This window comes from Acyrthosiphon pisum, chromosome A2 (assembly GCF_005508785.2).
Source record: "Acyrthosiphon pisum isolate AL4f chromosome A2, pea_aphid_22Mar2018_4r6ur, whole genome shotgun sequence".
NCBI lineage: Eukaryota > Metazoa > Arthropoda > Insecta > Hemiptera > Aphididae > Acyrthosiphon > Acyrthosiphon pisum.
This window is the reverse complement of record NC_042495.1, coordinates 8,759,391-8,783,802: the sequence shown is the minus strand read 5'-3', so window position 1 is coordinate 8,783,802 and position 24,412 is coordinate 8,759,391. Positions and strand designations below refer to the sequence as shown.

General features: G+C 29.0%; 1 protein-coding gene across 3 annotated transcripts in view; it reads right to left on the bottom strand.

Annotated features, from left to right (window-relative positions):
• LOC100161726 (glycoprotein 3-alpha-L-fucosyltransferase A) overlaps positions 1–13,900 on the bottom strand; it is a 20,359-nt gene extending 6,459 nt beyond the window's left edge. Inside the window, exon 1 of one of the 3 annotated variants that reach the window (XM_008181721.3) lies at positions 13,631–13,900. In XM_008181721.3, the coding sequence (XP_008179943.1) occupies positions 13,631–13,658 (28 nt within the window). In that variant the 5' untranslated portion in view covers positions 13,659–13,900. Of the gene's footprint in view, positions 1–8,517; positions 9,428–9,514; positions 9,597–13,630 lie in introns of those variants that run through there. The other 2 variants (XM_016801934.2, XM_001947116.5) reach the window with 2 other exon arrangements.
• Positions 13,901–24,412: the final 10,512 nt, after the last annotated feature.

Here is a 24,412-nt window from a genome sequence, read left to right as displayed (position 1 = left end):
TAATGTATATTTTGAGTGCATAATTTAAAAATGTTAGAGCATATAAATGCATATTTTCGAACTTTTTAGTGCATATTTTGACAATTTTTAGTGCATGAATGCATGCTTATTTATGCATTTTTTAGTGCATGAAGTAACGAGCCCTGGTTATAATATATTATTTTATACCTACGACGTGTCTACGTAAGTATTTACAAATATTTTTTATCTTTTAAACAGATTACACGATTGCAGTCATTTGATGTATAAAATGTGTTAAGCTATTAATTTTTAAAACGAAAAGTAATCCGCATATTTAAAACGGTATATTCTTAACAAATATTTTATATCGTTCACATTGCAGTTTAAACTTTAAATTTTTAAAGGTATTGTTCAGTGTTCAATTGTGTAAAATATATCATTAAATTCAGTATTTGTGTCACTTAAATTGTTTATGAAAGTATTCAATGGAGTATGGAATTTTGAAGTGGTTAATCCCACTTGTTTATGTGGGAAATAGACAATACACTGTAATGAGTAATGCCTAATGAGAAGGTACCTACTTGTTAAATAGTTACTAAATTTCAGCAAAAAAAATTTATTTTCGAAATTTTTTCAGTATGGTAGGTATTAGTCATTTATTACGGCATTACGCTTTGTTGATGGTTTTTTTTTTAATATACAATGGCATTACGCCAATTCCGCTTACGAATAGTGCTCGGAAAATATCACTCACTCGAAGACTATAATAACTTGTTTTACATAACTATACATAACTCATCAATCCATACAAAGATAATGTATCTATAATTATAATTTATAATGTATATTCCAGCTCGAAATGACATAAGGGAATAACATTTATCTTTTTATAAATATAAATTATAAATAAACTCATAAAAAACAACAAAGTTGCTTAAAACTGTATCAATGACCGAGAAATTGGGAACGATTATTGTCGCTGTTGAATTCATATTGCAACGAACAACGCATATATTATTATAAAAAATAGGGAATGATATTTTTTATCAAACGTTTGAAGGTTATGGATTATGAGTGATATTAATTTATCTAAAAATGTAAATATATAGAATTAAATCGATATATTTATTTACGGTAGTCGGTAGTTAATAATTATTCTCACAAAATATCCAAAAGATATTTAAAAAGATATCAAGACTCGAAATTTAAAGAAAAAAATATTATACAATATGAATACATTTAAATATAAAAACCACACTATAATATAGAAGTTATGAAAAAGTCTGAACAACAAGTTGTAAGAAAATAACAGTTTTATATAACTCAGCACTTGTTGCAACAATATTGTAGTTATAGGATGTAGTAAATATTGAATACATTAAAAGGTATTGTATCAATAAATATAAATACAAATTTTCTCAGTATAACATGATTCATCTAACATTATAACTGTAATCAAAAGAGTGATAAACTGATAAGTTATGATCGCTAATAATATCGATAGTAATTAAATGATTCATTAATAAAAACATTTAATATAGAATTAAAAATGGTTAAATTGGTTTACTGTAAATTTAAAAATAATTTTTATACTTAATTTATGTATAAATAGTTATTTAGTATATGTGATATATTATGTATAATGTATGTAAGCATAATTTAAAGTTAAATTAAATATAAATAACTAAGAAATACCTAACTGACCAATTTTTATTTAAAATAATCTAATCTATTTTGGGTAATATTTAACCTAATTAAAAATTAACTCTGGGAGGAGGGGTATTGATATTTTAATTATAGTTATACGTTATATTTTGTACGGTTGAACATTAAAAGTGCGAAACGCGGACACTTTATACGATGGGGTAAAAATGTTCATTTACGAACGCGGGCACTTAGTAGTGTGTGTGTATAGGTAGGTACCTGTACATAAATACAAAAAGAATAATATAATATAATATAATATAATATGTGCAAGATATACTCAAAATTGTATTAAAAATATATTTTTAAGTTTAAATACCATTTGTAATATCTAATTCGGTATTACAATTATAATTTATAAATATGCAAATAGCACCAAGTCATGTTTGGTTGTAACCTGTAGAGTGTAGGTACATTTCACCTCAGGTCAAAATCAAAATTTAAATTAATGCATTAATTCTGTAATTCTGTCTTTATTGATGCCTTCCAGAATTTATTTATAACAGTCTATATAAGAATCATATTGTGTACAGAGAAATGAGAATAATTTAAATAATTTATTATTTGGTAAACATAATACTTACTGGTACGGTCTTCAACTAACAAGGTTTCCAAAATTTTTATGAAAAAAAAGGATAAAATATAAACGATTATTGAAATTTTTTTTTACCGACAACCTATAAGAAATCGCGAGTGAAAATAATCGCTACGCTTTACGATTAAATACCTCCTAATAACATGAAATAATTTCGGTGCAATAAAAAGATACAATAAATAAATCAATAATCAATAAATCTATTAATCAATACATTTTATGAACTCACCTGTGCAGGTTCTCACTAGTACCTTCATAAGTCACAATAGTAGATTTATTACGCACTGTTTTTCGCTTTTACGACAATTTACGACAATTATACCTAATATGTATCGTATAATGGACAATTTTGTAAGTCAAAGAGGCAGTGTGTAAGAAATATTCTTATAGAAACATTATAGATGTTGATAAAGAATGATAGGTAATTCTATAAGGGTACCCGGACGCCCCCCCCCCCCCCCGGGAATCTTAACGGTACTGGACGTCCCCCCTGATTTAATATATATTTTTTTTACACATAATAATAGGTCTGAAAATAGGTTCTTTGGATTTACCCGAAATATACGATCATCATAATATAATATCATATATCATATCGGCATCTATCGATTATCATCATTCACGTTATTTATTTACTACCCAATCTAATGGGCAATGATTGATAAGCCTACCTCAAATTATCTAAACTATTAACAACATTTTTTGCTTTTATGTCTCTTAGTAGTTAGTATAGTTCGTAACATTGTGCGTAAACAGTTCGTTCTTGTGCATTTTATAATGGATATAATAGAAATAATTGAAACAAAAAGAGGTGGTAAAAAAATCATATTTCAAAATGTTGTATATGTTAAACAAAAACGTGTTAAATTGGGGATACGTTGGAATTGAATAAAAAAATTTAAAAATAATGAAAATAGTTGTCAAGAAAGTATTACAACCGTCAACTGATGACATTATTAAAGTTATTGTTTCTACAACTGACCATAATAACCATAGAGCCTGCCCAGTTGAAATTGAGGTAATAAAAACGTTATCATCAATGAAAAATAATGCAAAAAAATCATTCTGAGCCGCCTTCTAATATATTTTCCAAAGCTACAATACATTTATCTAACAAAGCAAAGTTGTTAATGCCAGCCGAAAACAGTGTAAAAAGAAGTTTAAGAAGAATTGAAAATGCATCTTATCATACATTATACATTTATTTATTTGCATTGTATATTATTATTGTTTAATATTTATTTTTTTTCCGGGGAGGAAATTGTCCCGTTCGGGGAGGAGGACTTCCATTGTATCAGGGGGAAACAGCGCGGGGGGAAACGTCCTATATTCTTCTATAAGGTGGTAATGCACACAAAACACAAGTTTAAAATGCCCGGGAAAAGTAACAACTAATTTTATCAAATCGGTAAGTTATAATATTGTTTTGTTATAATATATTTTCATTTATGTATTTACGGAATTAACTTAAATTCCAGTACATAAATTATTCAAATGAAACTCCACATAACCACACAGTTAAAACACAATTGAGGAGATAATTGTTGCCAAAAAAAGTATAGAGAAAAAATCTTTAGGAAACCTCAAGTTAAATATGGTCGTCAATTGAGCCCAATATTCCAAGTTAGACAATAATAATGTTATTATTTAAAAATAATCGAAAGATCGTTGTACGTTTATGATTGTACGTATTCAGCTGACACAGCTGTAGCAGTTGGATATTTTTCTTCATTAAAACTAAAACGAAATATTCAAAATTACTGACATAGATATCTACATAGAGAACCAATACATCCCGATTTCAATATCCCTTCATAATATTTGACAGTAAAAAAACCTGATTCAAGAATTTTGATATTTCATATGACTTTACCATAAATATTCTATAAAAATCTGAATCTTGGTTTATGGATGGTACATTCAAGTGTTGATCAGATATTTGTCAACAACTTTACTGAATATGAGAAGAATATACAAATAAAGTACCTACTTATATGTATTCGTTTTTATCAAATAAGTCAAAAAGATTGCCCAATACTTAAGTATATGTTCCTATTATTCAGAAATAGGTAACATAGATTTTAGAATAAGTGACGATGATTAACGCTTAAGCATTTGTACCACTTAGTGAAGTAATGGTTGGAATGTTTTATCTATAAACAACGACACCAGTACAATATTGTTACCATTACTAAAATATTTTGGTGAAACTTATGTTATAGTGGGAACTGGGAAGTGTGGGACCTCGATATTTTCTTCACGCTTATGGAATGCTCAATATACACGAAATTACTTTAAATAACGGCAACAGAACAAACCATTTTTGTGAAGGGTGGAATAGCTATTTCAATAAAATTGTAGGAACAAATAATCCATCATTTTGGTTGGTAATTATGTGTATCCAACAAGATGAAGAGACAACGCGGATTGAAAGAATTAGTTCTGAATCAAATACAGGTATAGGTACACGTCCGGATACATTAACATCAAAAAGTTCTAAAAAAAATAAATACTTTGCAAGACAAACAACACAACGAATGTGAGAGCCACTAAAATAAAATAGGGAAACTTTTAAATAATATAGCAAAATGTATGAAATATTTATTATTGTTCATAAATTATATGTTAAATTATAATTATTTTACCTATCTGCTATACTTTTTATGCATTTGCATTTTATGTTCATTCTGTTTTATTCTATTATTTTTTTTTGTTTTTAACATATTACTTATATTTGAATAGTTGACGAATTTATAAAAAACTATGTAAACATTAAAAATATTTTAGGACCCTTGAAAATTAAATTTTGAAGAGTACGAGTATTCCGCGTTTTTTATTTTTTTTTTTGTCATGAATTCTATGGATCATACCATTATTTTGACAATACAATTATTTATCATCGGAATAATAAAACTAAAAAGAGCATATGCAATCTATCTATCAAACATTGCGTGTATTTAAAATTCTAACAGGTTAATTATATATTATTATTTATTATGGTATTATAGGTACCTATTTTAATTCTATTTTAAATTGTGTTTAAATAATGACAGCAGACACACAGTAAAGATAATATATATTATATAATGTATATCATAACCAAATAGCAAAAGGTTTTTTGGTCTTTGACCTCCACGTCACACTTATTTCATCCATTGTTTATAAAGTCAAAGCTGTAATAACACTTTACGCGTAAAAGCTGTCAATGAATTATAATTTATTTTGATTTTTTGGTTTTTGATTTTTATATTAAAATGAAAGTTTAAGTAAACATTAAAATCAATAATTATATTTTATTATTATTGAATATTCTACATTATATTTAATGGCAGTTCTCGATATTATTTTAATAAGGTTAAGTGCACATAAGAAATTGTTTAAATAAAAATATTGAAAATATTTACAGAACACGTTTGAGAAATTCATGAAATAATATAATCTATCGTTGTTATTCATAAATTGTAAATTGTAATATAATACGTAGGTAATAGGTATTAATAATACCTATTATACAACCTATTTAACATAACAGTGTTGTAAAATATAATTTTAAAAAGTATTTGAGTAATTACTCAAATACTTATAAAATAAAGTATTTAAAATACCACCCAAATACTATCTATTGTAAAGTCTTTGAGTATTACTCAAATACTTTATAAAAGTATTTGAAATAATCTTCAAATACAAAAAAAAATTTAATTTAATTCTAGGTATTCAGGTATATTAATTAAAAATTTTATATTTTCTAATATTGTCGTATAGCAAAGTTATTAATCGGCAATCACACAGTATATTTTACAGACAATTAAAATGTGAATAATGAATATAGCTTTTGCTTAACGGCTATAATATATTTAAAATTGGTACCGTTTCGATTGTCGTCGATGGTAAACTGTATTCTGGAGAAAAAAACATTTAATTAGGCTATAAATAGACGAAAACCAAAACCGATATTGAATTGTTCATAAATTAATAATGATTAATATAATGTATTTATAATTATATAATAATATAATTATTGTTGTAATATTAAAAACAAATTAAAAATTAAAGGAATAAAAAAAAGTATTCAATACGGAAAAAAGTAATTCTATACTTTTACTCAAATACTTTACAACACTGGGTACCTATTATACTAGATAGGTACGTATAATTATTATTACTCGGTGAACGCGTGTAGTACAGTGGTGTAAACAAAATATCTTTTCGGTGTAGTATTAAATGTAATTATATAAATTACATTATTATAATATACAATATGTACGGTCAATTAACTATAAAATATTAATTATTTATTCAAATTGAAAAATAGTATAAAATGGTCGTTTTCAAAATTAAATCAGTAAAACTAACTATAATAATGAGTGAAATTCGTTCAATATAATATTATTAATGACAAACATGTGTATTATTATATTAAAAACTCGGTCCGTGGTCATTTAAACATAAATACAAATCTGTAGAAGTGAACAACAAATAAACAACAAGCTCGTAAACTCGAGTGAGCATAAAAAAATAAATAATAATAATGATATGAATGGCATGCCGACCAGTTGCTCTTAAAAGTATAGTGTATGTTTGAAGTGTTTTTGCTATCGATTCCCTAATCGGGTGGCCTGTAATAATAACAAATAACAGTGCTATTTCTGATATACAAACATATTATAATTTATAAGAGTAGGTATTGTATTTATGTGGTACCTAGTGGTGAGAAATTATGAAGTAGGTACTAATAATTTATAAAAAAAAAAAATAAGGGTCGTCGCGTTTGAGGGACCTATGCAATATAATTTATTATAATATTATGTTGTAGTGTCGTGTAACTATATTGGCACTGCAACTATGTATAATAATATAGAAGTTCGCGTGAAATACTTATAATAATATTATCATGATAATAATTATTAGGGCGCGGACTTTAATGTAATAAAAAAAGTCATAATATGTAAATATTTATGTTGTTTTTTTTGCCAGAATATGTAGTAAAAAACATAAAATATTTAACGAAAAAATTTTTATTCAACGTTCATTTTTAAAATTAAAATTAATAATTACACAAAAAAAGATAAGTAGATATTTATTGAACAGAAAAACAAACCAATGAACGATAACAAATACTCACTTGAGTACTAGATTGGTATTTACTTATACCAGTTAGGTTATCTAGTCGATATCGATGTATGGTCATATCGAAAATTGTTTTGTATACCTATCTTACCTAATTTATTACAACTTTCTCTGTAAGATTTTTCACATAATTATTATTATTTCCAATAAATATTTAATAAAATATTCAAGAATATTAATTTACTTCAAAATAATGTATGTGATCATTTTTAGTCAGAACTAATAAAATAATTTCATTCAATCAATTACGAATTTGAATAAAAATTCGGGCCTAAATTAATAATAATATATCGGCAAGAGTACGACGTTTTATAATTTATTATTGGGGTCCTCAAATGTATAACCGTGTTACTGGTTTATTGCGGGTAGGCGAACATAATTCGCATGACATCGTTTCGAAGGCATAATTATTATCAATAAACAAGAATTCTCAATTCTTATCCCCATTTTTTCATTTAATAATGAATTTTTTCAGACTTTTATTTTTGGAGTTTTTAAATTAAAGAATATACTTTTCAATTTCTCGAGATTTTTGGTACTATTTAATGAATTTTGGTGATAAAAACTTATGTCTTTCAAATGGGAACCCACTTTTTTACTGTAAATCATTTGGTGAATGATTTTTTTAAAAATATCTACCTACCTAATTCAAAATCTGAACGAGTTTGATAACTTTCAGTTATTAAAATGTTTATACTAAGCATATATAGCATACTATGATTTTGTATATCTCCACATAGCCCCAATATCTCCCAAACCCAATATCACGAACCTATATTATCCTTAGTAGGTACACAAAATTAAATAACTCAAAAACTTTTCGTATGAATAACAATTTTTAGAAATATTATCCGCTGAATAATTTACCGTATAAAAGGTGGGTTATTATTTGAAAAACAGAACTTTGTATCTCCATAGGACATTCCTTAAGTAGAACAAACAATCTCAATAATTTGAAAAGATGTGGTATTTACTCTTTGAATATAACATTGTATATTCAAAAGTCAGATTTTGAATAACTTTATTTATTTGAAGAAGAAAATGGTGGGGAGGGTGGTAAGCATGCTTGGTGGATCACCCTGTGTACTAAACACGTAGAAACCATCGTCTCTACACGTGAAAATAAATACCTCGAAAAATTCTCCAGATTATCCGTTTTTTAATAATTTTTCTCATCTCGTCCGATCAGTCCGCATAAAAGTCGTCGACGGACGGTATCGCATAAACGTATTGTTATTAGTATCGTACGGCGAAATAGTCAAACCGTGTCCGAGATTAGCGTCCACCCGGAAATTCATGGCCACGAAGAGTCGTGCAAATGCCACCGCCGGTTGGCGTGGCTGTCTGTGGCCGCGGTGGTGGTGGTGATGCTGTCCGCCGTCGCTAGTGCTGCAACCGACGCGCGGTCGTCCCCGTGAACGTCTCGCCGTGGCCGTGCGCCGCGCTGCGCTGTGCGTGTGCGTGTGCTGTGCTGTGCTGTGCGGCGGCGGTGGACGACGACGCCGACCCGCGCGCGCACGCACGCGAGCGACAGCGTCAGCGGTGGGAAGAAAGTTTCGCGCGCGCAGGGACGACAGTGGATAACGCGCGGGCGCCACTCGTCCAGGGCAAAATCTATAAGGGCCTCCACACCACCACCGCCATCATCCACTCCGCAGAACACTGCCCCCGCGGAACTCTACCATCACGCTCAAATCCGTCACCGTCACCCTACGCGGCGGTTTCCAACCGGCGGCCGACCCATGCGCAGTGCGCGCCACTCTGACTGGACAAAAACGAGTAGAAAATGATAGTTGCCGCGAAACTCGCGATTCCACCGCGCGCCGCCGTTTCAACGATATTATTTTATTTCTCTATATTTATCGCATATTGTATTTATATATGACGTCATACACGCGTGCTGCACGACGGCGTTCGATTTACAATAAAACTCAATTGCCCGCTCGTCACTGTAGGCCACACGCCGTTTTCGTGCGATCCACATACAATAATTAATATTTTATTGTATACGAATAATATAATATGTAGGGAAATCGAAAATAATAATTATATAAATTTTGATTTTAAACACCGCGTAAGGTCCACGCCGGCAGACCGGACCCTTTAAGCGTCGACGCTAATACCTACGTTTTGTTTTTTGTGCACACAGATGACACACGCTAGTGAACAATTTATATTTATTTAAGTAACACATGTTTAAGAAAAAAAAATTAGTAATTTATTGTCATACGCACCCATAAGTACAATGATATTACAACCTGTTAATAATAATAATTTATTTTATACCTTTAATAAAGTAATTACAATTTATAAGTGGGTCGATCGCTCGATGATGAAACCGTATAACAACAATACTTCAGAAATATAAATTATCTACAAACTATAAATATTTTTAAACCATCTTAGTGTCTTATTAGTTATTGTTTTGCAGGTTTAAAATACTTGTAGTAGTTAGTTTTTAATATATCGTAAGAACTAACTAAATAATCACTCGGAAGTATTATATAAAATTTATATAATACTTCCGATTTATATTATAAATACTAAAATACCACACTATATTATTTTTAATTAAATACTATACTAGCGAATTATTTATTAAAACATTTTTTATCATTTTTCACGTATTAAGATAGTTTTACAATCTGTACCTCTGCTGCTTCATAAAAGAACAAAACATCAGATAAATTAGAAAAACAACATATGAATTTAAACAGATTGAGAATGGAGAAAAAATAGATGAACCCAAGAGGTAGTAAATAGTTGCAATTCACATTTCATATTAAATAATTTATATTTTTGAAAAAAAAAGTATATTTTGGTTTTTTTTATTTATTTTTACGGCTTCCACAATAAAGTCATCAACCGAGAAAACAATTTGTGTTTTATATTTTATGTTGAATTATTATTATAAATGTTTATACAATGATGTGTGTGTTTTTTTTGTTTTTATTTTTTATTTGTCATCAACATTTAGGGTAGTTAAAAATTTAAATGCTCTGATTTTCGACATCGGCATCGCTTCTTAGTTTGAATCTAGTCTGTGCATTCGGGAAGTCAAAATTAAAAAATAGTAGATTGCGTGAAGCGTTGGAAAAAACAAAAAAAAATAAAAATGAAGAAAAAATGGGAATTTTTACGCAAAACCAATTTTTGTTAAAATTTATTTTAATTATTTGGTGTTGGTAACTCAAAATCTAATAATCGCAGACACTTAGAATTTTCAACAGATATTTATATCAACATTTTCCATATTATATTAAAACATTTTCGAAATATTTTGACCACTTTTGAGCTATTTATATAATTATATCTTTGAGAAATTATTCAAATTTTATAATTTTTTTTTAAATTTATTGTTGGCGAAAATTTTTTTTCACTCAGTAAAAAATAAAAAGGCTTAAAAATATAATGCAAGGTTCATGATAAGTTGCTTTAATAGCAGTTAAAAAATATTTAAGATACATAAGTTTCCATCAAAAAGTATAATGTACCTACCTTTAAAATAAACAATGGTCGCTTTGGTACTCATGAGACTCATTATAATATATTTAATTGGTATTTACCGTAGAAGTGCTATACTTGGAGCAGGTTTTTTACTTTGAGCAGAATTGTTTAGACTAATTAGTATTAGCAGTGGTGCCGAAGTGTTAAACATATCTATGACATCGTATAACCCCCTCCCCACCCTCATCCATCAAATCAAAATTTAACAATCAGCTGAAAATCAAAGCTGCACTCACATAATGCAATATATATTCATTTATTTTTAGTTTTTAGCTGAACAAATATTTAAATACATTTTTTATTCTGAGCGGAGCGATGAATTTATTGGTTTTACAATGGAGTGTGGTATTATTTTAAACATTTTTTTTGTCTGTGTACATTTTATTTAAATTCTAAATTGTATTAATTACGAACACAACAGGTACACATTAAGTTTATTATTTAAATTGCAAAAAAAAATCATATAGATATTAATTCTGAGGTTTTGTTAGTGAATAGTCTCCTCTTCACATATGATTCATATTTGTTTATACTGCCCTATGTTATCCTTATTATTTTTATTTTGTAAGCACATTGAATATATTTAAATTAAAAAAAGTATTGATATTAATAATAAACAAAGAATAACAATTTTAGCTATTTTGTTGTAAATTATTTAAAAATACCGTTCATACTGAATCTAAAAAATCTATAAAATATAGCCTATAATGTTAAATAGCAGTGGCTATTTATTAATTATTCGTACATCGTATTTATTCATCTTTATTGGTAAAATGCTGGATCCACAGCCGTACCTCAGTACTCCCCTTTTATCTACAAAATTACTATGACATCTCTCATAGATAAATTAGGTGATCGGTGCCACTCAGTGTTAGCAGAGTAGTTTTAATCAATTAATTAACTTTGTTAGATTTTTCATTTTATGCACAATATTTAGAATACTATCATGCTTAGGTTTTATCGATATCTCAAGTTAAGTTATTTATTTTTATAACTAAAAAAGTAGTATATTAGCATATATGATACCTTTTAGAAACTTGAATAACTGTGTTATAAATACTCATTTAACACTATATGTTGTTGGTATTTTTCGGCTATCTCGATTACTATCCCCGGTATTATACCAGCCAGAGTCTAGACTTATAGTTCCCAGTCTTTTCAATTCATAATGTAAAATGTACTATGTTTGTATAACGTTTATTATCAGTTATTATCAGTAATTGTACGAATCTTTTGTATACAATGGAATACTTTATTATGTTAATTAATTATCATTAACACTGTGCCATTATATACATTGAAAACCAAAAAAAACCTAATGTTAAATTATGTTTGTTTGTTCAATTTTAAGTCTGATTACCTACATTTATTATCTAAAAATATAAATGTATGTTGTATGGAGGGCCATCCTAAGGCTCACTCCCTGGGCCCCGCACCTTTTACTCCTTGTTTGGGCCCCGCGCTCACGTACTTGAAAAATCCTAAGTTTTCTTTTAATATAAAAATTTACATACTATAGGTAGGTAGGAGGACGTAGGTATACTACAAAAATTATTTTTATTTTTATTTGACAATATTATATTATTAATTGAATATAATTAAATGCAATTAGGTAAACGTGCAAACATTCGAAATAATTGTACAGTATACACTATGGTAATAAAAGTGAATAGTCTTCTATATAGTGTACTAAACAAATGAAGATGTGGAGCAACAACCAGATAACTCCGGAATTAATAACATCGGTATTTTAACCGGAAACTTTTGAAAATATTGGAACTAAAACCCTTTTACGATTTTTTTAGAAACCAAACCAGAACCTGTACCGATATTTGTTGGTAGAGAATTTTTAGGTTCAATCTATAATATTTTCAGAAAACGATAAAACATGAGCAGTCGTAAATAATTGAATACATTATATTGTTATTCGCTTTCCCGTTAACGGAATTGACCCATCGCCATGATTATTTCCCTATAGTTTATTTATATTTTTGAACGATGATATCTAAATAATGACGTTGATGACTAATAAAATGATTATTAAAACAATGAAACCGTCATTAATAAACGTATTAATCACCACATATTGTGACATGGACAAGTAAATATAATATACATTAATATATACATATACTTATTTAAATTTTAAATACCTATACAGTATGGTATACATATTAGTTATTACATAATATATGATGAATAGCTTATGAATAGTTTCTTATAAAAATAAAATAGCATATAACACCAAAAACTTCAGATAAGTATCAAATCATAAGTAGGTACTGACAACTGACCTATAGTATTAACATAAAATATGATTTTTATAGAAAAAACTCAATATATTGCAAAATTGCCATCATAAAATTTAAGTCTAAGTTTTTAAAACTTACAAGGGGAGGTCACAGACTCGCAGCTACGATTATAATGTAAGTTAATTAATAAACTATAGGGATTGCATGAAATGGATTCTATTGAGTAATGACAATTTATATCAATATAATTTTCAATCATAGAAATGTATGCATGTATACCTAAAGGCTCGTGTTTTCAGTTGTAAGCAAGCAACTAAGCGTCTAATCAAGTGACAACTACACATTTTCTGGTCTCATACTCTCATGCGCAATCTTTCAAAAGTGTATTTAAGCATACACACACACACACATTGGTCGTTCTTCGATATTTACACACGACGAAATGACCCCAAATTGTACATAATATATTCTGAATTGTACTTACTTTTTATGGTTTGCAGGTGAAAATTCATCTTTTATTTTGTTACTTGTTAAAGTAGAAGTATCTGTTGTATATTTCATTTCAGCTATTTTCCATTTTAAATATTTAATAACGTCGTATAAGTATAAAATATGATGTTAGCACAAAACGCTCGATATCGAGCAAAGAAACACGACTGTGATCCGTTAATTATACTCGTAACTATAGTACCTATTACCTATGGGCTTATATCATTAAAGTTTAAATTGCATACTAAAATAAAATTACCATCATTGTCGATAAAGTAAAATGTGAGATAAACTTCTTTAATGTAATAATTATTTTATTATTATTAAAATTCGATCGTTTAATTATGGTTTTTTTCATAAACGATTAAGTCCTTATAAGAAAATAGTTAAATTAAAATAAATAATATATCCAAATATTTCATGACTTCCCATATGTAATATTCCCATGCAGTAATATACTCGCGCCTCCTACAGGTCCACTGCCCATAGTCTGAGAAGTACTGTATTATGAGTTTATAATTTTATTATATCTAAACTATACATTTTAACGAAAAAAATAAAATTTCAAATCTACCTCACATAAAAAGTACAATAAATTGATTGTCGTTTAAATTAATTGTAAGTTATTTATTTAGTTCATTCTCGTATACATCTAATACAGTATGTATACGCCTTAACACACATTTTTCAAAAAAAAAAATTTTTCAATAATTTGAAAGTATTGTAAGCAATTATGGATTATTATTTTTTTTTAAATCTAGATTTGTATATAGAATTGTAAAATTTTGGACCAAGATCATGTATATTTAACCAATTTTAACTTAAATAATTTCCTAGACCCAGTTGTTACTTTAACAATGCAAAGGTGGGCATTAACTATAGTTAAAAAGTTATTATTTTTAATTCGTTAGTTAATTTTCTAATCAACTTATGAACTTAACTAGTTTAATTGTCAGTTGATAAATTTAGCTTATCCGAGTTGGTTTAATAATGATTCATCAAGGAAACACTTTTTAAATTTTTTGTTTTTATGATTTTATAGGTACATAAATCTGTATATATATAATGACTTGTCCTGGGTGATTCATCATCACCTAGCCGGAATTGCTGAAGCTATGGATATGAAATTTTCAGTAAATGTACTTATTACTATGTAGAGGCGCACTAAGAAAGGATTTTTCGAAATTCGCATTTAGAATTATTTAATTTTTTTTTAACTCGTTAAATTAAATTAGAATATAAATATTCGAAAATATAAGTTAAATTCAAAGTTAAAAGTTAGGCACTTTTCTTTTTTTTTAAATTAAAAAGTAACTTAACTTATTTAAAAATTAAATATACTATACCTAATGCTCACGAATAGCGTAATATAATATAGTACACCAGCTGAACCCGTGCACTTCGTTGCCCATTAAGTGTACCAACTATATGTGACTAAAACTTTGTTCAATTCGTCATTAAATATTCGGTGTATAAATTCAAAATTAATCTTAACTTTTCCGTTGCCCGGAATATAAAATCTGATTCGCAGCAGTACATTATCAGGTGGGCAATCTACCTGCGGTAGTACGTGCTGTATGTACGTTGGTGTATGATTTAACTCTAAAGTATCAAAGTTATACCAAGTTTGTCGTATTCTACCTATGGTGGATTTATATAATCAATTAATACAAAATCCTAACCTAACCTAACCGTACTAAAATCAGATGAATAAACGCAAACGCATACGAAAAAATTCATTCTAATCGGTCGAACCATTTAAGAGGAATTCAGTCACAACACACGTACAGTAGAATTATTGCGCTTAGCAACACATTCTGCGATTCATTTTTATATTATATGAAATCAACAAACGTGCCCGATTAACCAATTGCAACCAATATAATATAATGCACTGTTGCGCCACTGGTGTATTTTTGACATACAGATTTGAGATTTCCTACCTTTCCGGTGGATTTTCCTAAAATTTTATTTCGTAAAAACCTTCTGGCAGTTATACGAACATCTTAAAACAATTTGAGCGAAATCGGACCAGCCGTTCTCGATTGATGAATTGTTATACGTTTTTGTCTCCATTTTTATATAGGTATAAGATTAATTGGAAAAAATTTAATCGAAATTATGTAACACGTTATAACTTATAAGTAAAGTAACGTCGTTACAGTAGGTGCCTATACGGCTATACCTAACCTATAGCTACCTAACTTGTTACACTTACTTTCATTGAACACTGAAAATAAGTACCTGGTACATTTTGTTTAGCATATTCAGTAATACGAAATTTAAGCTGTTTTCAACAATTGATATTATGTGTTTTACCTATTGTATAAAAAAAAAACCAAATTTAACCATTCCTAAATAAGTCAGTCTTCTTCCCAGAGGTTTAATCTTCACACAAACATTCATAGCAAGCGTGCACTCCGTTGTCCGTAAAAAAATGCAACTCAAAAAATTATGATTGTTCAACTTTTTTTAGGTGTAACTTGCTGCAATGTTCTATAATTTGATTTGGTGCTAACTTGTACCTGATTTGCCCAAATAACCAATAGAAACCAATAATAAATAAATACTAATTTCTACTGTAGACTGTAACCAATGGCAACTATTTAAAAAATAAATAAAAATAAAATTTCCAATTTCCATCGTGAACCTAAATATCACTGTTTGAGCACCTCTTTAAAATGCGAATTTCGGGTACAAGCTAGCACCAAATCCAAGGTGGATATATATATCCACCTTGACCAAATCAAATTATTGAACATTGCAGCAAGTTACATCCAAAAACAGTCGAACAATCATAATTTTTTTAAGTTACAATTTTTTACTGATAACGGAGTGCACGGGTTCAGCTTGGTATGAATGTTTGTGTGTAGATTAGACCTCTGGAAAGAAGATAGATTAATTTAATAAGGACTAAATTTGGTTTTTTTTATTCATTGGATTTTAGTACGGTTAGGTTAGGTTAGGATTTTGTATTAATTGATTATATTAATCCACCGTAGGTGGAATTAAGTAAAAACGACAAACTTTGTATAACTTTGATACTTTAGAGTTAAATCATACAATTACGTGCAAACAGCACGGGGTCCGTAGGTAGATTTCCTACCTGATAATATACTGCTGCGAATCAGAATTTTTATTCTGGGAAATGGAAAAGTTAAGATAAGTTTTGAACACCATACACCAAATATTAAATAATGAATTGAAAAAAGTTTGAGTCAAATAGAGTTGGTACATTTAACGGGCAACGGAGTGCACGGGATCAGCTAGTATTAATATAAAAATAATACAAAGATTTCTGTTATTTATTTTGATGATATAATTTTGTAGGTATTAGCTGGATAACTGAGCTTAGACCGTGTGCAGTTTTTTTTTTGAGTTTTTTTTTTTTTATATTACTGCAGGTAGAGATTGAGATCATTACAAATATAATAATTGTTAGTTAAGTCACGTTGATTTGTTAAAAATAGTTATTCCTGGGTAGGTACTCTTCTAAAAAATTATTAGGTGCAAAGTAGGATTTTCCTTTATCTGCCAAACGAATCTATGGTAACCATTTATATACAAGCAAAATACTATAATTACATAATTATAGCTATTGTCTATTAATATTATAATCTGCAACCAATGGCAACTGTAAAAATTTTTTTAATTTTCACACTGAATCTCAAAATCCTTGTCTGAGAAAAGTGAATTTTGAAAAATCTTTTCTTAGTGAGTTTTTACAATTTCTTCTACATCATAAAACGAAACTACTGACACAATTTCATACTCATAGCTTTAGTGGTTTCGGTTACGTGATGATGAATCCATCAGTCAGGGCAAGTTATTTTATATAATAATATAGATTTTAGTAGATTAGTAAGGCATAATATTATATGAACTTAAATTACTATATTTGATATGAAATAATTAATATTTGTTAAATTATTAATTGAGATGTGTATATATTTAATAAACATGTAAGTAAAATATGTATAACTAGCCGAACCGTCACAGCTTCGCCCGTGATTGGTTGTTTATTTTGCTCCCAGACGATGAGATGTATAATTATTTATTTAAACTTTATCGTTTAATGTGATCGGCGAGTAAATATAAAAATGGTGAATGAAAACGTATTGAAATGTTTCTTGCGCTATTAATGATAAATATATTTTTACTAAAAAAAGCTGATCCCGTGCACTTTGTTGCCCGTTAAATGCAGTGTTCGGAACGTTCACTAAAAAAATGAACTCGTTCACGTTCACGTTCGTGTTTTTTTTTCAAACGAACGCGTTCACGTTCATTGGGTCATTCATTTATTTTTTATACATTTTTTTTATGAATCAATTACCTGCTGTAAAGGCTCAGTCAAACAGAGGGTGACTTTTTGTCCGGCAATCAAAAAATGAATTCGGACTTTTTGTACCCGGACTTTTCGTCCACCTTGGTTTATGGGTACGCGGACTGCGGCGAGCAAGCGGTCTTTGTCTTATTTTACAGTGTCCGCGCGGGCAGCTCACTTTCTGTTTGACCGAGCCTTTAATATAAAAGCCTATAAACATATACAACTCAAGCCAAAAATAAAAATACTATTTAGACTTATATATAATATAATTAATAATATTAATATTCGGTGTATGGTGTTCAAAACTTATTTTTACTTTTCCGTTGCCCAGAATAAAAATTCTGATTCGCAGCAGTATATATCAGGTAGGAAATCTACCTGCGGTAGATCGCGGACCTCTAGTTTGTACGTTAGTGTATAAGTCAACTCTAAAGTATCAAAGTTATATCAAGTTTGTCGTATTCTACCTATGGTGGATTAATATAATCAATTAATACAAAATCCTAACCTAACATAACTACTAATATCAGATGAATAAAAAAAACCAAATTTAACCATTCCTAAATTAGTCTGTCTTCTTTCTAGAGGTTTAATCTACATTAAATATTCATACCAAGCTGAACCCGTGCACTCCGTTGTCCGTAAAAAATTGCAACTTAAAAAAATTATGATTGTTCAACTGTTTTTGGGTGTAACTTGCTGCAATGTTCAATAATTTTATTTAGTGCTAGCTTGTACCTGATCTTCCCAAATAACCAATGGAAACAAATATTAAATAAATACTAATTTCTTCTGTAGACTGTAACCAATGGCAACTATTTAAAAAATAAATAAAAATGAAATTTCCAATTTCCATCATGAACCTCAAGATCCCCGTTTGAGCACCTCTTTAAAATGCAAATTTCGACAAATCCTTTCTTAGTGCGCCTATACATAGTATTAAGTACATTTACTGAAAATTTCATATCCATAGCTTCAGCAATTCCGGCTAGGCGATGATGAATCACCCAGGACAAGTCTTTTTATATATATAGATATAGGTGCACTGTACTTTATGATAAAAGTTCAATAAAAATATTCATTAAAATAATTATAATTATTCCTAAATTATTTAGGAAATTAGAAAGAACGCAGTCATTCTTAAGGTGATCCACATACTTATTAATACAAGTAGATTAACTTTTTTTAAACTGAGTTAAGATAATATTATTTTCCATATTAACTTTCAAATTATTGAATTAAAATTATACAACTCATCGATATAGAACTTTACTTAAGATAATTATTTTCATTATAACTTGCCCATCTTTGCTTTAATGATACATGCAAGATAGGTATCTATATAGTTAAATATTTAAATACAGAGTATAATAAAATAATTTTAAAAGTTTTTATTTCAAAATTGGTATTTACATAGAGGTATACTTTATACAATATACATTAACCATCATTACTGTGTTAGCACTTACTGCAGTGTACCATTATATAAGTTATGAATTGAATTGATTTTTACAGTTCAGAATAATTTAATCTGAGCCCCTTTTGTTTTAGGTAGATTGTATAAAAAAGATTTCTATAGCGTAAATGAAAACTATTCATACTACGCGTGTTTCAGAAAACGCTCGGCCGCTTGGAATATTTCCCTCGTATGTGTACAATATTCACCCTTCGTCTGCTATACTGTTGTTGATTTTTTCTCTTTATGATGATTGGGGCGAAAGTGCTTTATGTTAGATGTGGGGGTCTACGAACACATGCTCTAACTGTGGTTGTTGTTTCCATCGAATTTATTATAAAACGAGAATATACTATTATATAAAATAGGGAATTCGCAGTTTATAATCTAAAATTGTATACATTTTATAACGATGGTAAAACTGCACATGCACGATGCACTCATGAAAATAATATTACTATGTTCGCGATGGTGTGTATTTTCTATAACCATAGTCGTATTCATAATTTCCATCACACCCCTACGGTGCTAAATTTCTTTTTTTGTCACACTCGTCCTTATATAAATCTCAATTTTCGACAATAAAATAAATTGTAACAATAATATATATATTAATATGTTATATTATGATAAAATAGGTAAAACAAACGCAACATACAAAAATCATTACGCTCAGAACGTTATGATTTTCAGTTCAACATTACTTTATCAGTAGGTATATAATTTGAGGTAAATGAAAAATTGTTCCTAACAAGAATAAAATATTTGTTAAAAATGTAAAAATACACCTTTATAATATTATAAAAATTACTAAAAAGTTCCACCCATGGTGATCGTTCTACCCCATAGTGTGCCCCTTAAGGCCTTAAATACACGTCTTTGGTACCATTGTATAATATTGTATATGTTATTTATTTATTACTAAAAACGGGTAAACCCAGTATTAGACATAAGTATAATTTATTAATTATTATATACATACAAATATACAATATACATAATAGCAATTCACAAATGGTTTCCCATTATAGTAAAAGACGCATCATCCTGACAAGAACGTTGGTTAAAGTCTAAAGAACAATAAATTGGTGGTAACTGGTAATATTATATTATATGAGACTATAATAAGGCACAATTGACGGGAATGAAAGGAAGATACCCAAAATTAACTTAACATAAAATATAAACTTGGGTGCATATCAATAATTCCCCGAAAAAGTCCTTGGATAAAAGTCAAATTTGCACGAGCTGTTGGACCTGGAGTATATGGGACTGGCTATTTTAGGGACTACTCGCGGTTATCAATATTTTCTTTAAAATGTACGAATAAAATATCTATCATGGTTATCCGCTTGTGAGTAACGTAAACCACTCGGATGTTGGACGAATAATTCAATAAGGTTAGATTGAAAATTATATATGAAATAATTTTTATTTTTTTTATTTGAAAAACTGCAACAAATTAATATAATTATAATTTATAGCTACAAACCGTGTGAAAAATATTTTTATGATGTACCTACTTACCGACTTCTGCAGTTGTGGAACTATTGTGAAAAATTAATAATTTAAATTATTATCATTTATCATACGTGTATACTATATAGTTAATAAAATCAAGTTATATTCTTTAATCAATACCTACACAAGAACCTAAACATATATATACTAATTAGATTTTAAATATTATTATTACTTTTTTTTATTTATTAACCCGCAGAAACTTATTAGACCATTGGGTGGTTTTTTTACTGTGGGAGAGGGTACTGTAGATTTAAACACGTGTGTTTGTTAGTTTGGCAGAATTTTCTAGTGGGCACCCGTAGGTATCTGTCATGCCCGGGTGGAGGATGGCGGACTCTCTCTCCAGACACCGTGACTGCCCAAAGAGAAGTGCCGTCTGTGGCCGGATTTCGAACCGGTGACGGTGCGCGTCGCAACCGACGCCGTAGTCCACTAGGCCACTCCATCCCCCTAAATGTTATTATGTTTATACAAATTACTAATCAAATAGCTAATAGGTTGTTATCAAGGAATACTTACTTAAAAAATAAATTATATTATTAGTAAATCATAACCAAAAGTTGATTTAACATTATGCAATACCTATATTATAATTTATAATCATTTAATCCTTTGATAAAATATTGCATAGCTTAAAAAAAAACAGATAACCCTATATCTTTTGGTATAGCAATAGTTCAATTGCTTCGGTATTGATTATAGACAAGTGGCGCCCGGCTGTTATTTACACAATTCCTAGAACTATATAAGTGGAACATAAAAACTGGATTTAGTTCTAGAATAAAAAGCAAGGACTCTAAAACCAATTTGTAATAAAAACTCTCAAAAACAATTTATGGTAGCGTTTATCAACTTGTACAGTATACACGAATACATCATTACATCAGAATACTTCTGACGAGTGACTAACCATATGTCCATACTAGACCAATAGGTTGAAACATCTGAGGTAAACGTATAAATAAAGCCCATTTTATAACCAAACATGTGAATGCGAAATGGCTATGTTGTTTCTCAAGTTTATATCGATTAGCGGTTTGGACCAGACTGAGATGGGGTCCAAACCATAGACCCAAATTCTAAAATACCAATGCATTGGCGCAACTAGACCAATATTTTTAGGGTTGCACGAAATATAAAGATATCCTGTAAATTTCCCCTTAACACTGTATATATATTAAGTACCTATTAACAATAATTTCAAATGTATATTTATGTACTATCTATATTTTTGTGAAACAGTAACGGTAAATTGTATTTATTTAAATTACTACTAGTTCAGACTTCTGGACAACGTAGTCCACCTCTCCTATCTCAATTAGATCCTAATCAATAATGACATTACAATTGTTTTTATTCAGTCGACTGTTGAGTAGGTACTTTTTAACTATGACTGATTTAAACTAGAATTAGAATAGCTTTAAACAGGAAGACTTAGATCGTTAATTTGTTATTAAGTATAGCTTTGTTTTTTTTTAACATTCAACTATGGACGTAAATACAGGGGCAGCCTTAATGGATAGCTATACCTACTTGGTATACATTTTTTGTATCGTGTGTTGGTCACAAAAACAATATAAACAAACGTACACAAACAAGTTATTCATATTTATTATTATAATAATTAATAATAGATATGCTGGCTCAATAGTATGCTGCCTAGTTATTAATATTTTTATAACGTTAGTTTTTACTTTCGTTAATAATATTTATATTTTTCCGATTACTGTTATAATTTTTATTTTCTAAAAGTTTTTTAATATTCTTTTTAACTTTTTCAAGTTTCTTTTCGTTTGTGAAGTATAAGTTCCTTTTATTTTAAACATAAAACAATTACATTTTTTAGATTCATAGACGTATACGCACTTCAACAATGAATGCAATTATTAAAAAAGGATTATATCTCTCAGGCCACAGATCTGAATAGGTACTGAAATATTTTTATGCACCTGCAATATTTCAACACCCATCAAGCTTTATAGAAAAATTATTATGTCCAAGTGACGATAAGGAATTATTTTGATATAAGTCTTGGTCGGTGCATAAGTAAGCTAAACTATAGATGCCTAAACCAAGTAAGATGCTTTTATGTATTTTGTAAAAAAAATTTATTTAATATTGTTGTCTCCTCATTACTTCATCTCCACACCAAATACATCACCCACTATCGCCGGCCGGCGTCACACACACAAAATCAACACTTTGTTCCAGGACCGTAAAAAAGTGTTTATTAATGAGTTTCACGATATTTAAAACCGATTGAATGAAGAGCTCCAATAGGAATAGTGAGTGGTAGGTGACTTAGAAATAGGATTTTGGTAATTTGAATATCTAATTAATAATTAAATAAATTATAATAATATATTATAATATCACGAAAATATGATAAATATAATAATAATATACCTAGTTATAGTTATAATATTATTAAGACAGTGTTGAATTTTAGTTAAGGATCGGGGGATATCATCCTAAAATTTAAAACTACTGTATTTTTACTCCTCTTGGACTTATAATGCTATGTGACGAATATAAATTACTAGGCACCAGTAGCTTAGCTCGCCTTTTCAAAGGCTGAAACACACTAAAATTCAACGCTATAGTAAGCCGAAAATGTGCGAATGCCGTGCTGCGAGAAAATTAAAAATTTTAAATTAAAAACTATTCGGCTATTCAACGTTAAATTCGATATTTGTTTATTTATATTAAAACATGTTTTATTGATGTATAAATAACGAAAAATGTTATACGAGAGAAGTGCAGTTTTCGCTGTACCGATCTATGTAAATCACAATATTATTGTAGTCGACGGCGTTCGTGTGTTCTCGCTTGCGATGTGGATTAGGCCTACAGGGGACACCACAATAAAAAAAACGCGCCACGCATAATACCTCATGCTTTTAAACGACATGGATGATGTGTCGATGTGATAAAATGTCATTTAACCAGCATAGGTGGTGTGGAAACTTATGTGACGATGCAGTCATCCTATACATCAAGTACATTGAAGTACCTAATATATAGATAAAACAAATAATAATAAGATTAAAAACTTGTATAATATAAGATCGCATGGTAGAAATTAATGAAATATACTTTTGGAGTGATACAGATCACAGGTGGTTTAACCACAAATTTACGTATCCTCGCAGGCTAAAGAAATAATCGGACGCTTCCCTTGATCCCTTCATGACAAAATCACATTAAAAAAAATCATTTTTTTCCAAACATCAGTGTGGTGCCATTTGTAAGACGCGCAGGTATGTAAAAAATTGAAAAAACAAATATTTTTTGATACCTATTATATTCAATAATCAATACACTTCAATAACAAATCATAAACAAGGAGACAATCTCAACACTCAACGCGCTCACATTCATATAGGCAGTCTTCCATCCTGCCAAAGATATAGAAAAAATGTCGTTATTCTGTGTTCAAAGTTATTTCGTCAACTGATAATATAATACTA